This window comes from Egretta garzetta, unplaced genomic scaffold (assembly GCF_000687185.1).
Source record: "Egretta garzetta isolate BGI_Z169 unplaced genomic scaffold, ASM68718v1 scaffold18, whole genome shotgun sequence".
Taxonomy (NCBI): Eukaryota; Metazoa; Chordata; class Aves; order Pelecaniformes; family Ardeidae; genus Egretta; species Egretta garzetta.
In genome coordinates, this window is record NW_009260616.1 from 6,260,191 (window position 1) to 6,281,931 (window position 21,741).

Below are 21,741 nucleotides of genomic sequence, written 5' to 3' on the forward strand. Positions count from 1 at the left end.
ACTTACTGCTTGCTGTTTTGAAACTTTTTCTCTAACTCTTTTTGTAGTGTTAATATTCCTATCTTACCCTCCTTGCTTTGGAAATTCTCCTGTTTGTTCTCTGTATTACTACTGCTATGGGATGTCTGTAATGATGGAAAGAGGACAAAAGAATTTCTAACAATGAGGAGACATCACCAGCAAAAAGCAGCAAGACTTTGGCAGTCCACTGAATTTTCTTGTAGGTGAAAGGACAGCAGAGCTTTTCTATGGGACTCTGTTTCTTTTGAAGTATCATGAAAGAATGGGGATATATCTACTGAATATAGAGGACAAGGGGGAACGGACACAAGTTGCTCTTGGGGAGATTCTGATTGGACATGAGAGGGAAAGTTTTCACAATGAGAACAGTCAACCATTGGAATGACCTCCCCAGGGAAGTGGTTGACTCCACCACATTGGACACTTTAAGACTCAGCTGGACAGGGGGCTGGGCCATCTTGTCTAGACTGTGCCCTAGAAAGGTTGGACCAGATGATCCTTGAGGTCCCTTCCAACCTAGGATTCTATGATTCTGTGAATATTACTGAAGTCCCAGCAGTGTGTTTACTCAGTGTCCGAAGGTCTAAAGGAGGATGGGGAGAAAGAAATTACTGGATCTATTTAATTATTTATGTAATTATATGGCAGTAAGTGTTTGCACATAAAGTTGTCTAGCATTTTCCATTCAGGAATTCTGAACCAATTCTGTGAGTGGGTGACAGTTAAGCCCTTCAAACTAAAGTTTTGCCTAAGTCTATTTATTATTTTACAGTTGAAGCAGCTCAGCCTTTCTGATCATCTAGATCAGTGGAATTAAAAACAAAAAAAATCAATGGATTTTTTTTTAATAGAAATTACACTAATGAGTTCTAATAATTCTTTTTTGCAATGTCAATGTGACATTTGATGTGGAAAGAAAGAGGGAAGAGACACCACAGGGCATTGTTTCAGGCTGTCATTTCTCCCCATTGCAAATTCATCTAGCTTCATGTGAATGGGCAGTGATTTCAAATTAGGGTATGGCAGCAAACTCTACACAAGAGAGCCAGCATGCAACCATGCATCCCACAACTGAGCTGCAGTGCTGAGGGTGCAGGCTCTGCTCCTGCAAAAAAAAAAAGAACCCTGGGGGCTGCACGGGCCCTCACTCTGCCCATGCCTCTCCTGGCTCAGGCAACTGGCACCTTTGCGGGATGGAGAACAAGAGACCATCCTTTCTTTGCACCAGCCATGCGGAGGAGAGGAAGGAAGCCATTGCTCACTGTGGGGAAAGGGAGGAGGGCAGAGGGCAGAAGCCTCTAAACCCATGTAATTGTGGCTGGGGGGGGGGGGGCCCCCGCTGGTAGGGAGTGACCTCCTGTGATTTTGTTGCCTTGATTGGCACAGGTCTGTTCTGTGAGGCTGACAGTCTGTAATGGCTCATGTGTAGATCAACAACTGTCTGTAATAATTTTTAGGGTTTCTTTTTTGTTTTCAATGTCTCCTTTAAGCAAGATGGAAGTATTTATACCTATATATTAACAGAAGACTTATCGGGGAGCTGAAAGAGCACTGTCCTTCTGCTATCATCAGTTCATGTGGAGGACACTGCTCATCACACATTATTAACTGTGGCTACCTGACTGCATGACACTCACTATCCATAGTACAAGCACAGTTGTGAAAATACCTACACACATTCTTTTACATGCACTGGAACAAAAGTCTATTAAAACTGCAAATGCAGCACCCGAGACTGAGAAAGTTCCAGAATTGGAGCTGCCTCTGTGACCTTTATTTAGCCACCTGTGTTTTTGAATTATGCTACAGTCTTTAATTGCATGATCAAAGTGAGCATCTTCTTATTAGTGCACAACATGGGTTTCTCTCACTGGTAATGAATAATGTGGTTGCCTTCAGCACCCCAGACTCATTTGCGGCAGAAATTTCTCATCTCTAACGTGGGACTAATAACTATTACCCTGCCCAGCCAGGGTCTTAGGAATGTAATCCATGCTTAAGATGTACTCAGAAGCTGCAGTAAGTCAGCCAGCCTAAGAAAATCCAACAAACAACTGAATGTGGATTATATTCAGTAAATAAAGCACAAAGTTGGACTAGGTGATGAAGGTAAAAAGAAATACTGAACAGCAGCATCCAGTGAACCTCTGCTGTGACACATGAAAAAGAATTGGGTGTTGATGAAAACTAACTTGGGTAACTTCTCATTCTCACTTTTCTTAATTTTCCAGTATTTTACTTAAATTTCCTTTGGATGCTTGGAAGCATCTCTTTTTTTTTTTCCTTTGCATGAACTACATTATTGTGCTTGGACAGAAAATTATTTTTGAAACATCCAAGCAATCAGGCCAGCAGTGTACTCTAATTTAATTCAGGCATGAAATATAAGCATGAACTTTAGCTTGCATAGTTACAAATTTTTTCAATGATCACAAAGTTATCCTGTTGATCTTAAGGCAACAGCAATTAAAAAATAACAGTATTTTCCCACTGGTTGTTTCAATACTTATTTCTGTATACCGGAAAGAGTATGCACTTGATCTGGCACTCTGAAATGGAATTGGAGAGAGGGAGAAACCAGTTCAATTTTCATTATACCTTACAGAATTTGGAATAATTCAGCCCAGTCTCTTCAAAAACCCATTGCTTTTCCAAGCAAAGTTATCAGTCTGTCATGCTGTTGTCTCTTGTCATAAAACTGTCGTCACAGTCTCTCTGATGTGGCAATGCTGGGGGCACTGGCGAGGCTTCTTGGCTCAGTGGTGCTCAGACTTTTCATGGCAAGCTAGGTTGCTGCAATGAAAGTCACATGGCTCTTTGGCCATAGTGTGGGAGATACCATGCCTTTCATTACTCATGTCATCAAATACCATATTGACACCTGGTTATATTCCCACTGCATTTGAAGTATCAGCTGCTTATTCCCTCGCTGTTGACCTTTCTTGCCTCCTAAATTTGTTGAGCTATCATCCTTTCAACAACCTGCTATTTTTTTTTTTTTTTTCTAAAAAGTGCTGGGAAAGTGTCTGTGTAACACTGGGTGTTTATCAAAATAATGGGTACGCTTTTCCATCTGAGCTGTGCATAAGGTCATAATGCCAAGAAAGATCTGCAAGAATCAAAGAATCAAAGGAAAAGCTGGGTTGGGAGGAACCCCTGAAAGTCATCTCACCCAACAACCCTCTCAAAGCAAAGCAAAGTTGTGTAATCTTACGTTTCAAGGCATCTTTTGGATGCTGTAATCATACTGTTGGGTTTCTTGTCTGTATTTGCTATATCCTCTAATGTTATTATATCAGAAATTATTCTGTAATTGATTGTATTAATGATATATGACAAGTTCACGTGTATATTGTACCTTGCAAGTCAGTTTAATTCCCTCATCATGCAATTATCAAGAATTATTTAAAGGTTAAATAATTTCCTTAGATTCCAATTTGCTGAGTTAGGACCGCTACAAAAGGAATATGTACTCGAGCCTTAACTTGAAATAACATCTACGCTGAACAACGGTTGTTTTCAAGTGATACATCCAAATAGAACTGTAGCTATATTTTTATTTTATTTTCTACACTATCCACATATTTCAATGATGGATTTATAAGAACTCTAGAACACTATACTCCAGAGGGTTTTTTTTCCTATATCTTTTCCATCAAGTCCCTTTGTGTCTTTAATTAATCACCAGTTTGTTGTAGAAAATAATCTTCTGAAGCTGTAAATGTTTCTTGACAGAACTATTTTAACTAGCTGCTTTCACCTTGTGATCAGTACTTTGTACATTTTTTTGTTTGTTTGTTTGTTTCATCACAGGCAATAAGTAACGATTCTGTGAACCATTTTCCATTAAATTCCTCTTGAGGATGTGAAAATAACAGACTTTTTTTATGCCTAAAGAAATAATGTGATGTTTTTACTAGGCACTACTCTGTGATTAAAGGTTCACATTCCAAATAGCTGCAACGTCTTTTACCTTTATATGTAGATTCAATTTTATTCTATCGTAGTTAGTTCTGATGCAGTTATGGTCTCTAAGGAAGTTTGTGACCCTGACTCATGCATTGAAAGGGAAACCATTTTTAAAATAATATGTTTCTTAATTAAAAAGATTGACTAAACTACTGATACAAACTGGAAAAAAAAATTTTGTTAAATTTCTGTGGGAATGGTGTCTCATCTCTGTAGGACAAACTGGGTCTATTTAGAACATCTCAGCTACATGTCGCCATATAGTAAATTGTTTGAATCCCTCTTGGTGTGATCCAATTCCTGCATTTGCAAAGCTTTCTGTGTTTCAAAATGTGTAAAATGAGGTGAGGCTGTATTTTTGTATATTTTTTTTCCTTTTAATTAGTGGCTTATAGTTCACAATACTTAAACAGTACTCCTAATCTGCCATACTCTTTGAATTTTATTTTAAAATGGACTTTTTGTCCTTTATTTAATGTTGTGTTTTATCTCATACTGGCTTTGTTCATCAGTGTTTTATCTGTAGATACCGCTTTCTTTCCCTTTGACTACGAGTACCATATCTTTCTTTGTAAAAGAGATGTAAAAATTGTTTTGGCAAAACCCATCTTTACTGAGTGCAAAAAAATGCACAAAGACATAGTCTATTAGTATCTCAGCACTAGATTTCCTTCTACAAAAGAAATGGCACTTTCAGGGTTATACAGGCTACCCATGTAAAACCTTTATTTGGCACCTCTGCATACTGAAACTGTCCAACTAGCTGATAAGTGGGCACCATGCCACTGAAGCAGATGGGCATAGCTGTAGAGAGCCAAAAGACAATGTATGTGCATCAAGTGTGGATGTTGGTGGCAGGCTTCCCAGTCAGTGATGTCTTAACGATTAAATGTCCCGAGTTTTTTGCATCTGTAGTTACAGAGATGCCAGCCTTACTCCTGGATGGTCTTTGAAAATCTCTCCTGGTTTATTTTTAAATTATAAAGAACTTTTTGAGAATGCTTGATCTAGAAGGTACTTGAGACAAGAAGGTTAACAGTAAAGGAAATGGTAAAGATAACCTTTCCCAGTCCAAAAAGGAACATGCTGTCACCCAAAACTGAGATGCAATCTGGAGTTCCAGAGGAAGGAGAGCGAAAGCATTATTTAGGGTATTTGAGATATGCAGTGCAGAGAAGTAGCAGGTATTTTCAGAGAAAGAAAATCAGATACAATCAGAGAAATGCAATTGGCATAATTTTACTTAAAAAAAAAGAAGGATTTGGAGGTTACATCATGAATGAAAGAGACTCATACCCATGAATAAGGAACATTATGCTATTCTTTGATTGTGTCACAATTAGGGAAATAGAATTTGGCCAGTCTATGTATATTAAGAGGGCTGGACCACAAAATTACCTGATTACATCACCAGTTTATTCTCAGGACTGGAAGAACCCATTGCATGCAATATTTTTAGCTAATGTTTTTTGATGCAAGTTGAAAGTGAAGGAAAAGACAGTTTCCCTAAGATACGTTAAGGGAAGGTTTTTCTTTGTTTCCTAAATAATAAAGAGCCAAACATGCACACAGAGTCAGGTATAAACCTTCCTGAGGAAGGCCATAATCCATCCAATAAAAAAACAAAGGCTAATGTGTTCTGGTGATTTCAGTAAAGTCAAATATTGATTGATTGATAAATGAGGAAGATATTTTTAGAATAGTACTTCCTTTGAATATATGCAGTCTGGTTTCAGTATGAAATGAACAGGTTTTAGACACACATAGTCTTAAATTTCCCTGAAGAAATTAGAAAATGAAGTCCATTCTGCATTTTATGCTCTTTTAGAAAGAGTGATGTTTGACTATCTACTTTTATTTTATTGTTACAGCTTCAGATTTCTTTTTTATCTCATTGAATACATTCAAGATTAAAAAAGACTGAAAAAAAAAGCCATGTTGTATTAAAACACACTGATCTTGCCAAATCAGGCAGTCTTGCCAATCAGATGTACCAGAAGGGATTAAAGGAACCGGAGGGGTGTTCTCTGTCCTCCTCACTCCCCTCCCTGTGGCTCATTAGCATCACTCAGTGAATCAGTCACACTCATGTGGGCACAGTGACAATCTCACAGGTATGCACCCCCTACACAAAGAAGTCGCAGCTAGCCCTGTTCTCACCATACAGTTTCATGAAGCTAGTTTTTGTACCTCTAGAATTTGGCTCCATCCACTCCAGCTGTCTTAGCCTCCTAAACAAAATTCAGTCTGGCTCCATAGTACTGTTGGCTCTAAACAGCTGTGCTAGTTGGGGTCCCTTTAAAGGCGAACAGTCTGCAGATGCAATTTATGTATGGTTGTTATCTCCAAAGAATGGGAAGTGACCTTTGCAATTGACTGGTACTTTCAAAATGGCCACCAACCTCCCAAAACAGAGCTGCCAAGACAGTGACTTTGAAGGTCTGTATGCTCTGTTCTCCAGCCGCAAAATACAAACTCTCCTCATATCCTAGCCACCTCCCAATTTTTTTGAAAATTTTGGAGTGGCGTTAGGAATTTTTGAAAATTTGTGCTCTAGAAAACAGCTCAGAGAGAGGTAAGAAAGCACCTGATGATCCTCCCTTATATTTCCTATGACAAATATATCTTTAGCTTCAACTAAATCTCCTTTGGAATGTAAATACCAATGACCAAACTCAAAGCCCTGTGAACTCAGTGGTCAGGCTCCTCAGGGCTTTGACTGTTAGGTGTTAAGTCAAAGCAAATGGAAGGAAGAAAACAATACTTGGAAAGCTGAATACAAACCTCTCAATTTATCAAAAAGATTTTATTGTAAATTGCTTAGTTTTAGCAAGAATTTTGATGTATTCACTGAGGGAGATGGATTCCCTTTATAAATAGTTGCAGTTGGCACTCAAATACTGAGGCATCAATAAAAGAATCTAGATAAATGTCAGTAGAGTTCTGTTCCTAGCAACAGTATCTATTGATTTTATTTTTTGCATTCTGTTAAAAATGCACACTGGAAGAATTCTGAGTGTCCTGATTTGTATTTTTAATAGGGAGTTTAAATGGGCACAGCTGCTAAAAACTCCATTAAAATAAACTGTTCAATGACTGAACTATAATCAAGATTTTTCTTTTTGGGTGTTTCTGAAAAGGCCATGGACACCAAGGAAACAGTCAGTACATGTGTAGCTTCACCAATATGCTGATGTCTTAAACAAATTATGGCTTCCCACCTTTCCAGAGAGAAGCTCTTCTCACTAGATTACAGCAAGAATATATTTCTTATGTTTTTTTTCATCTGGACAAAGCCACCTACCTTCCTGGCTGCACGTTGTCCATTTCAAGCAGGAGGGAGCAACAGTGTTCCCACCCAGGTCCAATCACTCAGCAGAATGAGTAAGTTCCTCCTAGGGCTGCCTGGGGTTGAAGAGCACCTAGAGAAATGGTCCTCAGCTGGTCTGCCTTGAGTGCAATGCAAGCATATGGCAGGGTGAGCACTGCAGAGTCCACATGGAGAAGCACTGCTACCCCACAAAGGGACTGGGCTGTCAGTGAGTCTTGGATTGCTCTCAAGAACTGGTACCATCAGCAGAGCCTCTCAGCAGGGTGGTGGTCCCCAGACTGGGCAACAGCAGGGAGGGAGCACCACCACTTCTTGCTAAGGGGTTATTCACATATTCTGCAGAAAAACAATTGCACAATTTACTTTTGAGCATTTTTCCAAGTATTCCTTAACAACTGAGACAAGAGTTGTACATACAAACCCGTTCTTCCACCTATCACTTTTGTACTAAATGTGTGGGATATTTTTTTGCCATGGGTTCATTCCATAGTAGGAGTCTCTCTCAGGTGAAGCCTTGGATAAAGCAGTAGCAGTTTATAGCAGCCAGTGATCTTATTCATATTTCTTTTTCACTGGTAATTCATTGGAAAAATGTTCTGTGGTGCTAGAAGTTACAGTGAAATTTTACAGCAACAATTCCTGCAGTTTCCCCCTAAGATCTAATAATAAAAAATATACATAGAAGACAGCCTGAATTCTTGTGAATGCAATTTCTACAATGATCACTATGTATGAACTCTGAGGAAATCCAGGGCTTAAAATGCTTAGTGTCTTAAGAATGGTCTAGAAGGCAGGGTTTGGAAAAAATCTTTCAAAACATTTCTAGCCCTTGCATTGAAGAACCAAATGACCTCCAAAATCACATCAATTTGATTTCTGTCTTTTGTGTTTTCTGTCAGCTATAATATGAATTTAACAGCTGATAAGAACTGCTCAAAAAATAATGCCGTTTCAAAGCCATGTATTCAAGTTTTTAGATCTTGTACAGCATTGATAACTAGTGCTAGTAGCTCTCAAGGGAGATACTGATAGATTCATGTTGGAATTGAAGCAGAGGGGTAGAAGAGGATCTAAACAGCACTATTTTAAGGTTCAGTATTGCCAGGCCAGCTCAAGTAATGTGTTGAAAAAAAGAGGTATTACTAGAATTCCAATATAAAGAAAGCATTTTGAGCTCTATTTAACTGAGAATTATCTGTATATAATTTTCCTGTTACTTACATCTAATTTGTCATTTCTATTTTAAGAGACTTCATAATCTCTTCCACAAACAAAAGCAAGAATGCTGAAAAAACTAGGAAAGTAACATAAGAGGAAAAATATCAATCCATCTGTGAATATATGCATGTATATGTATGTGTCTGCAGCTGGGTGGATATGTACTGTGTTGCAGTAAATTGAGTATTCAGATATTTGAAGTTGCTTCCTGCTGGTAAATGTTTCACAACAAAGTTGTGATCAAAAGAAATATAGGAATTGAATGATGAGTGAAGCCAAACCAATTAAATCTCTACCGCTAAGTCAAAAAGGTAAAATAAATATGTCCTGTTAAAAATTCCACCTTACCTTACTTTCTTTAGTACATAAAATGCGCTTTTGTTAAAAGGGTCATGAGCTTTAACATACAGATGCAGAAGAAACCTCAAAAAAACCCACCAAAAAAAACCAAAGAAGAAAAGAATTGGAGATGTCAAGAAAACAATTTCTCAGCTCTCCATGTGTAGGAAGAATGGCAGAAATATTGTATTTTTAAAGAAAACTCTTTTTAAAGTAAGTCCTTAGTTACAGAATACTTTCATTTGGGGATCTAAAATATTTGTAAGACCGTAGTGTGACAGTAGATTAGCTGAACAATGCTAAAATGTAACTTATGTATTTCTGTGTGCTTACTCTTACATTTTGGCCATTCAGCCTTATCATATAAAAGGTAATCATTATTTCTTAAGAACAGAGTGACTGCAATAGAAAATGTTGTGTATTTTTCTTATGAAGGCTGTATGAATCGGCCAATAAGTCTCCTGAGTTGTTCATGGGTTCTTGGAATGGAGGTTTGTCATTTAGCATTTAGGGTGATATTTTAAGATGGTAGAGTTGGACACTGAAACTGAACCTGAAAACAAATAAAAGTGATACAGTACCCAAAAGCATCTGCTGTGTTAGCACTTCTCCCAATCTTTTCCACTAAAACCTAAAATGCTGTGAATCCAAGAAACAGAAAATGAACAAATGAATGATTCAAGCTTAAGCACTAATGGACTATCGGTATGTGTAGGATACAAGAGACAATAGTTCTCAGAAGATGTTTCTTCAGCAGACCTTTGGGGACATTTTACACTGGTGATGTTTAAATTGCTTTGTTCTTTTTGTTTATGTGGAAAAAAAGGAGTGCGTATCTGCATAGTGCAGTGTTACTATCTCATTTTTGATGTCACAAATATGAGATTTTTAATATGCTCTGTGACATTGGGAATTTTGCCTTGGAAGAGTTTAGCTTTCCAAACAGCGAGGGTGGAGTGATCTGTGTCAGACACCGAGAAATGAATCAAACCCTGGAAGTGCCTTTTCCTCTCAATTGACTGTAATGGGAATCTAGACACTGCTCAGAGGAGGACATCTGCATTGCAGACATCTAAATGTGGGCAGATGGATACAACTCTGGCAGTAACGTGCTCTGTAGAAATCCAGCTTCTCTTGTGCAGAAGGAGTTGGAGCTATGTCTTCAGAAAAAAAATAAATCTCAGCTGTGCATTCTGGGCCCAGCATAATTCTGGCACACAAGACAATGGAAACAAAACAGAAGAAGCCAAAAGAAAAAAGGAGCCTAGTGAGTCTCACCCAAGATATAACTCCTGATTCCTCTTTGGAGTCAGGCTGTGTTTTCTGATCCTGCTCTGCACGGGAGGCTTCCTGATGAGGTGTGACTCCCTGCTGGCTTCTACAGTTGGACTCTCTACTATGCTGTGCTGCCCACACCCTCATCAGCTCTCAGGAGAAAGCCTCAGGCAATGGGAATGGAAAGGAAACAGTAGAATGTGCAGGGCAGATTAAATTAGAGGATAATGTCTACTAAGTGGCCACATGAAGTCACCCTGTAGACTGCTGTTGTTGCCACTTCAAGTGGACTTCTCCCAGGGGAGTCTAGGTGAGGTCTTTTACTAGTTCCAGGAAAGTGGCAATAAAAGAGGCAGAACTTTTGCTGTTTGGTCCTGAAGAGGTTCAAACAGGGAGCACCACAGAAAATTATGACAACTAAACCATGGGCTTTGCTGATCAGGAACAGCTGACTCCACCAAATAGTTGTTTCTATTTCAGAGGGGCTTTTCAAAGGTAAGCAGAGCTGTAGGCACCTCAAAGATTAGCTGAATGTTATCAGTAAGTTTAGATAGTATGTTGATGCCAAATATTCAGAATTCCACTTGTTACCAGATTTGATGGGGAAAAGATAAGTTTGAAAATTGTATTTCTAAGTGATATATCTTCATAGGTAGAGGAAATTAGGGGAAAATAACTTTAGAAGCAAAGATAATGATAATTGTGGACAGTTGTTACTGTGTTATTTGAAAGAGGTGCTCCTCCAGACATGCTGGGCTCAAGGTAATCTTTGAACAACTCAAGTACTGTTGCCCAGGTAGCATAAACAATCACATTTTTAATTACTATGGCAAATGTAGCAATTATTTTAGAAATGCACTTACTTTCTTTTTCCTGAATGGAGCATGGGAGGGTCTTGGGGAATAATATTTTCAGATTTGGAAGAATCTGTAACTCAAATTGTGTATATTTCTAAAAAGAAAATAAGTAGCAAATCACTAATCACAACAATCCAATGGCTTTGAATTGCACAAAGTAATATCTTGTAGGTCTGGAGCCCTTGTATACCTTAGTCAAATGTGATTGAAATTCACTTACATATCCAAAAAGAATTTGGGAGCAAGAGAAATGCCATGTAAAGTTCTGTGAAAAAAATGCTTAAATTTGAAATGCTCATAGCTATCAGGGTTGCTCACTATTTATACTTGAAAGGTATGTGACATTTCTCCTTCAGGCAAAGTGACAAGAGAATTAGATATGCGTTCTGGTGACCGGGTTTATATCAAAGGCAGTAGTAGGCTACCTGGACCTTTGGTTCTTGTGCCCTTATGCTCATTTTTCTATTGAGCTGTGGAATTAAGTCTAGTCATTTAATTTCTTTGACCTTCAGTTTCCCTGTTAGTAAAATGAAGATAATGCGACTTAGCTAACTTTGAGAGAAGTGTGAAGAGGGAGGTATGAATTCTTAGTACCCTTGCAAGTATTTTAATATTTCAGTTTCCCATTCTCCAATAAAAAAGGCATCCTATATTAATTTGTGATGATTCGTAGCAACTTTTCAAATTTGGTAATTCTTCTCATAATTCTTTGTAGAGGGTTGTAAATTCATGTTTACTTGAAGAATGGTAAGCATATCCTACCATATAAGAGCTGCATTTATATAATTTATTTTACAAAAAAGAGTAACTGCTACTGGTTGGCTACAGCTTTGCAAAATAGTAAGTACTTAAACCTTCAGCCTTAGCCTTCCAGTTACACCTCTTTCCTATGCGGATTTCCAAAAAAATAATCAGCTGTGTTGTCATTGCTATGCCTCCTGTCAGTATCTCCTGCTTGGTCAAGTGTGTGTTCATCAAGGTTCTTGTCTTGCTGATAAGTGACTGCTGTAGCATTGTGGTGGCTTCTGTCAGATAATGCAGCTGGCTTGAACTCCCACATATGAGAAAAAAATACAGCTATAGCCCTTTGAAGAACTCTTATAAAATGTGTTTCTAATTAGATACATATAATAGAGAGTACCAGAGGGATTTGTTCGTTGTCACAGACCTTCAGAGCTGAATTTCCGCAACAATTTGCTGAAGCACATAGACAACAAGAGGCATTTATGACTGCATGTGATCCAGAGATAAGAGATATGCTAGATCTGAAGCATCTGAAATAAGAAGCAGTGGGAAGCAAAAGCATCCTTGTATTTCAAGATAATTATATCCAGTGTTTATCCGCAGAATTCAGGCAGCAAACACTTAATATAACATTTCAAAAGGAAGCAGTTTAAAACATACTTTTAAAAGACATTTTTAAACCTTATCTCTAGTCCAATAACAGCAGATGCTTTTTAAAAGAGTGTATCTAAAAGTAAGATAAATTTGTCATTTTTTTTTGTGATAGACTAGACAGTGGAAAAGAGAAGTTTCACTTTGTCGTGTAAGCATAAGGCCCTCTGCCGGGACAAACAGCTCCGAAGTGTCTTGGAGTCTTCTGCTGGATGTGCTGTGCACGGGGAGCTTTGTAATCAGCTGTTGCTTACAATGCAGTGTGACAAGTTGTACCATGAACAGGTGATCTAATGAAACCTGGTTTCCAGTGGCTCTCTCGCCCACATTTTTCCCCTTCGTGTTGACTGATAAAAGATGATCTTGTCAGTCTTTCTCTGGAGGACTTAATAGAATCTCTCTTCCCATTTGTAGGCCTATTTTCCTGAAATTTTTGTGAAAAAAAATCTTTGAATCTTCTAGCCTTTTGTCCAGTTTGCTTAAACTTGTTCAGGAGCACAAAAGTTATTTCAAGAGAACAGACACCACACGTGGATGTTACTGCTTAAGTCTCATTTTTCTAGGAAACCAGTCTAAATGCAGTATTTAGAACTTTCACTATAAGAAATCCAATTAACTTTGTGTATCAAAAGGAATACTTGTATTGACTCCATCAGAATATATGTATACTTGTATATAATATTAAAGTATTAAAATAATTGGCAAAAACTGGCAAGTTAAAATGCTGAAAAATTAGAAAAAACAAAAAAGACCAATCAAGTTTATTGAATCTAAATTAATGTTTACTTATCTTGTTCTGGTAGTTACAATGCTCCATGACACTTGTAAAGCCAGGTGTACCATGAGCAAGCTACAGGAAAATGAAATTATCAATATACTTAATGTCTCAGAGCTCGTTTTAAGAAAAATCTGAATTAAGTTCTTGTGTTCCAAAGTTTTATGAGCAGCCTACACTCAAAGAGTAGATGTGCATTAGAGAGGCCATGAAAACTCCATATCTGGAGATATTCAGACCTCAAGTAGACAAATGCCTGCATGATTTGATCTGTGCTGGTCGTGCTTTGAGCAGAGATTGGACCAGGTGACCTCCAGAGGGTCCCTTCTATGGGCTCTATCTATGGTCTATCTATGAGCTGTGACCAGATCTATGGACCAGAAAAAGCTGTCCTATAAACTATATGTAATCTGTATGCTTTAAATTACCTAAAATGCCTTCTGTGTAATGCAATCCAAGCATTTAAAACTGTGTTGGCTTCCATTAGATCCAAGCAATATTTATCATTATTCTTTAAAATCTGTACAAGGTGTAGCTAGACTGGTTGGCAATTATTTGGTTATCTATAAAAATAAGAAATTGGAACAGGCCTAAATTTTACTCATGTTGGATACAGTCTCACTTTAGATCTCCTGAGAAAGGACAGAATTGTATTATTCACACAGTATCTAGAAGATTAAGTAGAAAATGGCATGCTGAATGATAGACAATGTAATGCAAAACAGCACTTCCAAGAGAAATGCAAGAAGAATCCTACATAGGTAGTTACTGAATTTAAAGAACGAGATTGTAATTCGTGATAAACAGTGGTTTATCATATATTTTTTGTAAGGGATGGATAGTGTACAGTCTAAAGCATTGTCTGCTTATTCAGAAGGTGATATAATACAGAGGTGTGCAGAAAAAGGTGTTTCCTGATTTGGAAAAATAGTTTAACAAAATTTAAGCAGTAAAGTTTGGAGAAAAGACAACAAAACAAGAAGAGTAAGTCTGTAAATGCTTGAGAGAAATGGACTGGAGATATAATGGGAGCAAATAACCCTCAGCTATAACAGGTAGGGAATAACATTGTGCCTCAGTTATATTTCACACATATGCAGTGCCATGGGTCTGTGGAATGAAATTAGCAAACATGCAGAATTGAATTGTGAACAGCTAGAGGATAGCTACAACAACCATTAGAAAAACAGTTGTAGATCCTACGGTTTATTAGATGATGGAATAATTTGTCAAGGGAAGTTCTCAAGCACAAGCATTAGATAAGAGTAGCAACAGCAGGTCAAACTTTATTATACAAGATCCTCCAGCATTACGTCAGGGAGATGTAGTTTCCAGTCCCAGCACATAAGGTCTTATGAATACAAAAAAGCAGCAAAGTAGTGGACAGAAGGAGAGAAAACATGTACTCCATTACTCACATCAGATATGTGAATAAAAAGCTTGGCAACCATCAATGAACAGATATTGCTTAAGCATGAATACTTCTCCTATTACACTGTATAAAAAAAACCCCAGACCAAAACAAAAACAAAAACCCCAAAGAAATCAGCCATTTAAAACACAGTCTACCCCTGAGGGTGCTGAATTATGAACCATGTTTTGCAATGTCACAAAATATATTGATAGAGGCAGCTGTCATGACCAAATCCCTCCTTTATATACCTATATAAATATAGGTTTAGTTTCTTGACACTAAGTCCAAAGTGTTGCAGAATCCAGCACCTACTTCAGTTGGACATTGTTATTTAGTGAGTTATATTTGAATAACCATTTGAATAAACAGCTCTGCAATTCTCACGTATAATTGATATTACATGCCTCTCTTGATATGGCAGTATTCCCCTTTTGAACAATAACAAGAGATCCAAAGTTGTCTCAAATTCAAATGTCAGTTCTATCAACCGTTTTCTCAGATACAGATTTTCTGGTGTGACGGAGTACTCACTAGGTCACTCTAGACTGTGTCTGTGAAAGGGAATAAGTTGTTCTTGATTCTCTTTTGTATGTAACATTTTTATTCATAGGCACCATATAGTCTGCTTTTGTCTTGGATTGAACTAACGATCTAATTATTAATGCGCTCTTTCTCTCTTCCTCCCTGCAGTATGCTGTCTGGCTGGTCCTTTGGGTTACATGGAACGTGTTTGTTATCTGCTTCTATTTGGAGGCTGGGAACCTTTCAAAGGTAAATTTACCACTGGATACATTTAAGCCATCAGCACTGTGTTAACGTGCCCCAGTCAAAAGGCTGTGTTCTGTTTTACTCATCCTCAGTGCTATTAGAACGAGGGTAGTATGATGGAGATCTGGAGTATTCTGGGTTTGTTAGAAACTCTTAATCCAGACAGTAATGAGCATATATCTTCTGATGCATACAACAATAATGGTATATACGTTTTAAAAGAAAATTACCTTTTTGCCCCCGCAGTAATTCTGCAATACAAATTTCACCTCTATGAGAGACATTAATTAGTGATTTCATGAATACAAAAGATTACCATCTTAAGGGTAAACATGTTTTTTGTACCATTTAGCTGTTACTTAGCTGGATTCCTCTCAGGGGTCTTATACCACATCATAATAATTGTAAAACAAGGTGTCATTAAATTAAAATGTAAACTGAGGTGCCAGAATAGATTGCCATTTGGCTAAAGCAGTGTTTTTTAACTTTGTGCTTCTGGTAGGAATGTTATGACTGAAGACACAGCCGAAATTCATAGGAAAAATATATTTTCCTAAGAATGACATATTTGTAGGGTTTTATTGACACTGTAAGTGATAACACATAAAGTGGCAATTGGCAATGGGCTCAAACCCAACACCTCAAACCGAAATTCCTACTTTCTAAGGCGTTCCGTGAAGGCTGGCAATTTGTGGGATAAAAAATTAGCAGTGGTAATAAATAATTTTTTTAAAGTAATAAGCTTCAACTAAGTCTAATATTGCTGTCCATGCTAAGTTATGCTCACAGTGGTGTGAACCATCAAGGAGAATCCCACATGTGAAAGAGTTCACATTCTCTTCTTGACTCAGATATTTAATTGCCGTTCCTGATTAAAGGGAGTTTAGCCCAACTGTAAATTACAGATGTAATTCTCTGACCCTTTGTGAGTTACTGAAAATGTTATGATGCAGCAAGTTAAACACAATTATAGGAAAAATAAATGAGGCAGATACTTTCTTACCCCTATTTTCTCTCAAATCACCCCCAAAGTAGAAAAAATACTAGAGACTGGGATATTTCATCCCCGTGTATTCTGTTTCTTCAAAAGATCAGACTTCAAAAGGATCAGAATTTAATTTCCTGAGGGTGTAAAGTAATTTTCTGCAGGTAAAATGTTACACTTTCTGGGTTTTATACCTTCAGACATGCCCAGTCTCATTAAAAGCTTGGCAAAAACACAGTAAATAAAAGAACTCGCATACTTTATCTTTTATTTGGTTAAAATACTCTCTGTATTACTAAGTGAACTAATATATATAACAAACCTGGCACCTATTGTACAATTATACTCAGTCCACCCTCTTTCCACTTGTTTGTTTCAGCCACCTGCATCCCTAAACTTGTAAATGTTGGGATGCTTGTCATGTCTGGGGAAATGAACAGGGGTGGGAAGGAAGGGAGAAAGGAGAAGCAACTGTTTGAGCACTGTGTTTTAATAGATATGAAAACAGCTTAAGAACACTAGTAAGTGCTACTTGGAATAAAGATGGATCAAAACCAGTATCTAAACCTGGAACTGATTTTTTGTGAAGTCCAGAGCTGTGTCATCTAGAATGTTTCCCAACCAGCCATATGGTTCAGGCTTATATTTGGAGGCAGTTAAAATTTTTATTTAGTCTTTAGAGGTATTATTTGTTCCAGTGATATGATCTGCCTTGAAATACCCAGTAGAGTATATTCCTTCCACTTCAGTTGGTTTTCAGACCAACAGCATTGGTAAAGAGAGGGAAAAAAGGAAAAGTTGAAGAAATAGGTACAGTTTGACTCATTATCTACCAAAGGTCTAATTCACACATGGGACATCACTGTCCTCTCCCTTTCAACTGCACATGGTACATCAAAACTTCCCCACATGATCAAATCTTCTGCAAGATCTAGGGCTTAGAAATATATGTCTAGTGAGAAGATACCCAGCTATTTGGATGGATAAAGCTTATCCTGTTCTAGATCCTTTAGAGGCTCCAACTGTTTTACAGATGGAGGTATCTTACAAAATGGATCATTTGAAGTTTTATGTCTCTCCGTCACATTCATACATCTTGCACTGAATCTTCTTTGTTATTTATATTTTCATCTGGGAATAACTGCAACTTCAAATCTGTAATGATACTCCTGTGTATTTCTTTTTTTTTTTTTTGTCTGGAATGGCACGTAGAACCTTGAAAAAGACTCTGGATCTGAATAGGTTCTAAATAGAGAGTAAAAAATAACCTTTAGGTAAGTACCAGAGGGATGCCTCTGAGGTTGTAAACCATGAGAGAAGATCCTGCACAGCATGGCTTTAGGAATTGATAGGTTAAAATTACAGCCTAATAATAGTTCACCTGGGTATAGTTTATTTTTATATGTATAATTTATAGCTTTCTACCAAATAAAATAAAGGCTTTTTTTTAAAGTTTTGAGAACAGCTATTATTCTATGTGTACGTACATCATTTTTTCCATCATCACTCACTGATACAATGGAGAGGACATATTTTAATTGTTAATATACCTTATTACAAAAGGTTTGCTAAAGTAATCCTTTTTTATTTTAGTTGTGGGGGCGGGCGTCATGACTTTTTTACAGCTTCTCCTTATTACACAGAAATAGGCCTGCAAAGACTCAGAAATTTTTAGAACAATGAGTTAATCATCTCTGAAGAGACTGAGGAGGCTCAAGGATTATTAATGAACAGCCATGCAAATCTGTTTGCATTATACACCATTACAATCATATATATCTTCCAGAAAATGGCATCACACTATGTATTTCTGTCCTTGAGGCTCAGCTGTCTTTGCTGAAACTCTTTCACAGCAAGCTGGAATATTTATGGCTTAGAAGGTTTGTAACAAAGAGGAAGTACAGCCACTTTCTCTTAACTTTGTTATGTGGATCTGTGAATGAAAGCCTGGAAAACCCACTTCTTGGACTTACTTTTTAGTATTACTCATCAATATTATCTAATTAGTCTTGTGTTGTTTTGCTTGCTGGTGAGTATAAGTAGGACTCAGTATAAGTAGGACTTTGAGGTTTCAGGAGTGGTAGTATTTATTTTGGCCTGTGGCTAGGAAAATGTAGCATATGAAAAGCATAACCTCTTGTCTTGAATGAGGCACATCTGAAGTACACTAGTGAAACAAAAAGGAAAACTTAATAGAAAGCATCTCTGAGAAAATGTAATATTTCAGTGATTTGTTTAAATAGATCAAGAAAGGACACAAGGAACTAGATTAATCTATCTCAGAACAAAAAAAAAAAAAAAACCCAAACCCAACAAAAAGTTAACAGTCTGTTTAGCATTTTTTACTTTCTTCTTCAGAAAAAACTCCTGTTTATGTCTATGGAATTCAGCTGCAACCTCTGAATAAAGACACTTAGTAGAAAGAATGCTGCAAATAATCATGTAATGAAGAAACAGCACTCTTGCTTCAAAACCTTCCCCTAATGATGTCTAAGGATCCCACAAGCAGAATAGAAGCAGAATAAGAACTATCGAACACCCATTTTTAATTTAAAAATGAATAGACAATTTTTCACTGCAAAAGATGTGTGGCTGAGGTTGCTCTGGTCCCATCACAAGTGTGCGAGTGCAGAGCTGCTGCTGCTGCTGTCAGTTACTGGAAGTCAAGGCAGAGGCTGGACTTGGGGCACTGGATGAGGGGGACCAGCTGGGGTTCAGGGTCCAAAGTAGCCCTTGCTGTACATGGTCCCAGCCTAATGCCAGCAATTTTGGTTCCTCTTGCACGCACCCCTACTTGTGTGACCAGATACAAGGCCTCTCCTCTCATTGCCACCTGGCTGAGCTCCAGTATCACATTGCTGTAGTCCCTACAGTACTATGTGAATGTGACCAAGAATACACTTTTTGAAAACTTGTTTGAACTGTCAAAATTGACTTAGTTTCTATTTGTGTGGCATTCTTGACATCTTCCTTATTTATACCTAAGGTTACTTTTAATATATTAAATCATAAGCTTGTACTTATGTGTCTTTTGACACAAAAATTAGGTGTTTGAAAGTCAAACGCTCCAGTATCAAGAAATGCCACAATTAAGGTTGCTTGTATAAGCACATTTTAATGCTCTCGGTACATTCATTTTTATATAGCTTTAAATTATGCAGTTACAACTATTTCTTTCAAGATCCTTTCCTTGAACTCTGTACAGCATGGCCTATTTTAGAAATGAATCAGGCTTAGGAATTGAGTGAGGCTGCCATACTGGATCTTACTGCAGTACTGGAGCAGTCAGAAAAAGCTTAATAAAGGGGCAAGAAAAAAAACCAAAAAAGCCTTTCTTACCATATTGTTACAGATGGAGTGAGAGGGAAGCAAAAAAACCATAGTTTATTGATGTAAAACAATGAGTTAACAAAGTTCAATGGTAAATGTGACAGTAGTTTATAAGATTCGATGGCAAGGTACGCTTAGTTATTTACCGCATAGAGGACAGGGTCAGATAAAACTGTCAGGGAGACCCTCCCATTGAGTCATGAGGTTCAGAAAAGATCCCCTTGCTTTCTAAACTCCTTCCTCAGATAGGAGTCTAGATGCGGCTGGATCCAATCTTAGTCCCAGACTTGGTTAACGGTTTATGTCTAAAGGATTATATGTGTGCAATCAATCCTTTATATCACTTAGCTGAGGTTTCAAAGTGTAGCATGCTATTAGCCACTTACCAAGAATCTGTTGAGGTAAGGAACCTCTCAACCTCGAGAAGTAACCTTGAGAGGCATCTGTGCTCAAGGAGAGATCCTGATGTGCAGCCCACTGCCATGCAGGAGAACTCAAAGGGCTCTTGGACTGCTCACTATTTATGGGGGTCAGATGACTGGCTCATAGTCATATTTGCATATCGACCACAGATTTTAGTTTCTTCACATGCTTAGGTGGGCACATTGTACAATAGCCCTTGGCTGTTGTATTGGTATCTGTCTCCCCTGCATCCACTGGATGCATCCTTCATGACCAGACACATCTATCACGACTGCCACAGGTGGTTATCACTTGAACAGGGTTACGGGAAGAGCTTGGGGCAGGGGGGAGGGGGAGCAGCGGAGCACACGGCCACACATATGTAGCCATTGCATATTTTCTTTTCTCCTCATTGGCCATTATGTAATTAATTTCCATACTTCATACAAGTAAATCCTGTACCTCAATTCTCCTCTGAAACCATATAGACTAATATTATAAAAGCTTTTGTGCAGACCCGGGGCACCTAGGAACTCTAAGCACAGTGGCAATGGTATGTAAATAGGTCACTGTGTGTAGTTAAAGTGAAGTTCCTCATGATTTTAGCACTCATTCTACAGATCTGAGTTGCAAGCTACTGTTCTTTAAAAAAAAAAAAAGTTATTTGCATTCAAATGAGGATACTTTCTTTCCTATATTGTCCTGAGCAGCAACAGGGGGAACATGAAAGAATAGGAAAGATTAAAAAAAATGCATTTATTTAAAATTGAAATTATTAAATGCGATATGTAGAACTGAATGTATTGTAGCTATTAAAATGTAAACTAAAGAAAAATACGTAATCAGGTTAGTTTCTGCCAGAAGCTTTAAGGGAAATCAAATGTTTCTGAACACATTTTCCCCTACCCACCCCAAATTTCTGCAAGTATAAGATAACTTAGACCCGCAAAATCACAGGCTAATTCACGTTGGAAGAGACCTCTCAAGGTCACTTAATCCAGTCTTCTGCTCAGAGCAGCACCAACTTCAAAGTTAGACCAGGTTGCTCAGAGTTTTAGCCAGTCAAGTTTTAAAAGTCTCCAAGGATGGAAATTTCACCACCTCTCTAGTTCTCAACCACTCTCATGGTGAAAAATTTTCTCCTGATATGCCATTGAAATTTCCATTGCTGAGATTTGTGACATTGCCTCTTGTCCTTTCACTGTGTACCTCTGAGAAGAGTCATGCTCCATCTTTTCTAACATCCCCTTTAGGCTTTTAACTGAAGTTGAGTACTTCAGCTTTCTTTTTGTCCTTTCTGTAGTTGAATTCCTACTTCCAACCACACACAGCTTGTTGCACCTCACAAGAAAAAATCTAATTATCATGGAATAAATAATCAGTTCACTTTTCATAATTTTACATGCTTTACTGTGGAAGGAAAATAAAGGGTCTTCACATATATGTAAATCTGTACAGTATCTTAAGTAATATGCGGAAAGATGAAGGTTATCCTTGTTATCTGGAAGAAGTAATAACCCATTCAAAAATAAATAGAATCCTTTAGTTCAAAGACAATTCAATTTATATCAACACTTACGTGGCCTGATATTGTATTTAGGGAAATACTGAAAACATTGCATATAAACCTTGCAATCAAATAAAATGCTGAAAACATATAAC

At 37.6% G+C, this 21,741-nt stretch overlaps 1 protein-coding gene across 1 annotated transcript in view; it reads left to right on the forward strand.

The window, feature by feature from the left end:
* NKAIN2 (sodium/potassium transporting ATPase interacting 2) overlaps positions 1 to 21,741 on the forward strand; it is a 298,231-nt gene that overhangs the window by 32,475 nt on the left and 244,015 nt on the right. The window contains exon 3 of the mRNA XM_035900700.1: positions 15,285 to 15,365. Within this exon, the coding sequence (XP_035756593.1) occupies positions 15,285 to 15,365 (81 nt within the window). The remainder of the gene's footprint in view (positions 1 to 15,284; positions 15,366 to 21,741) is intronic.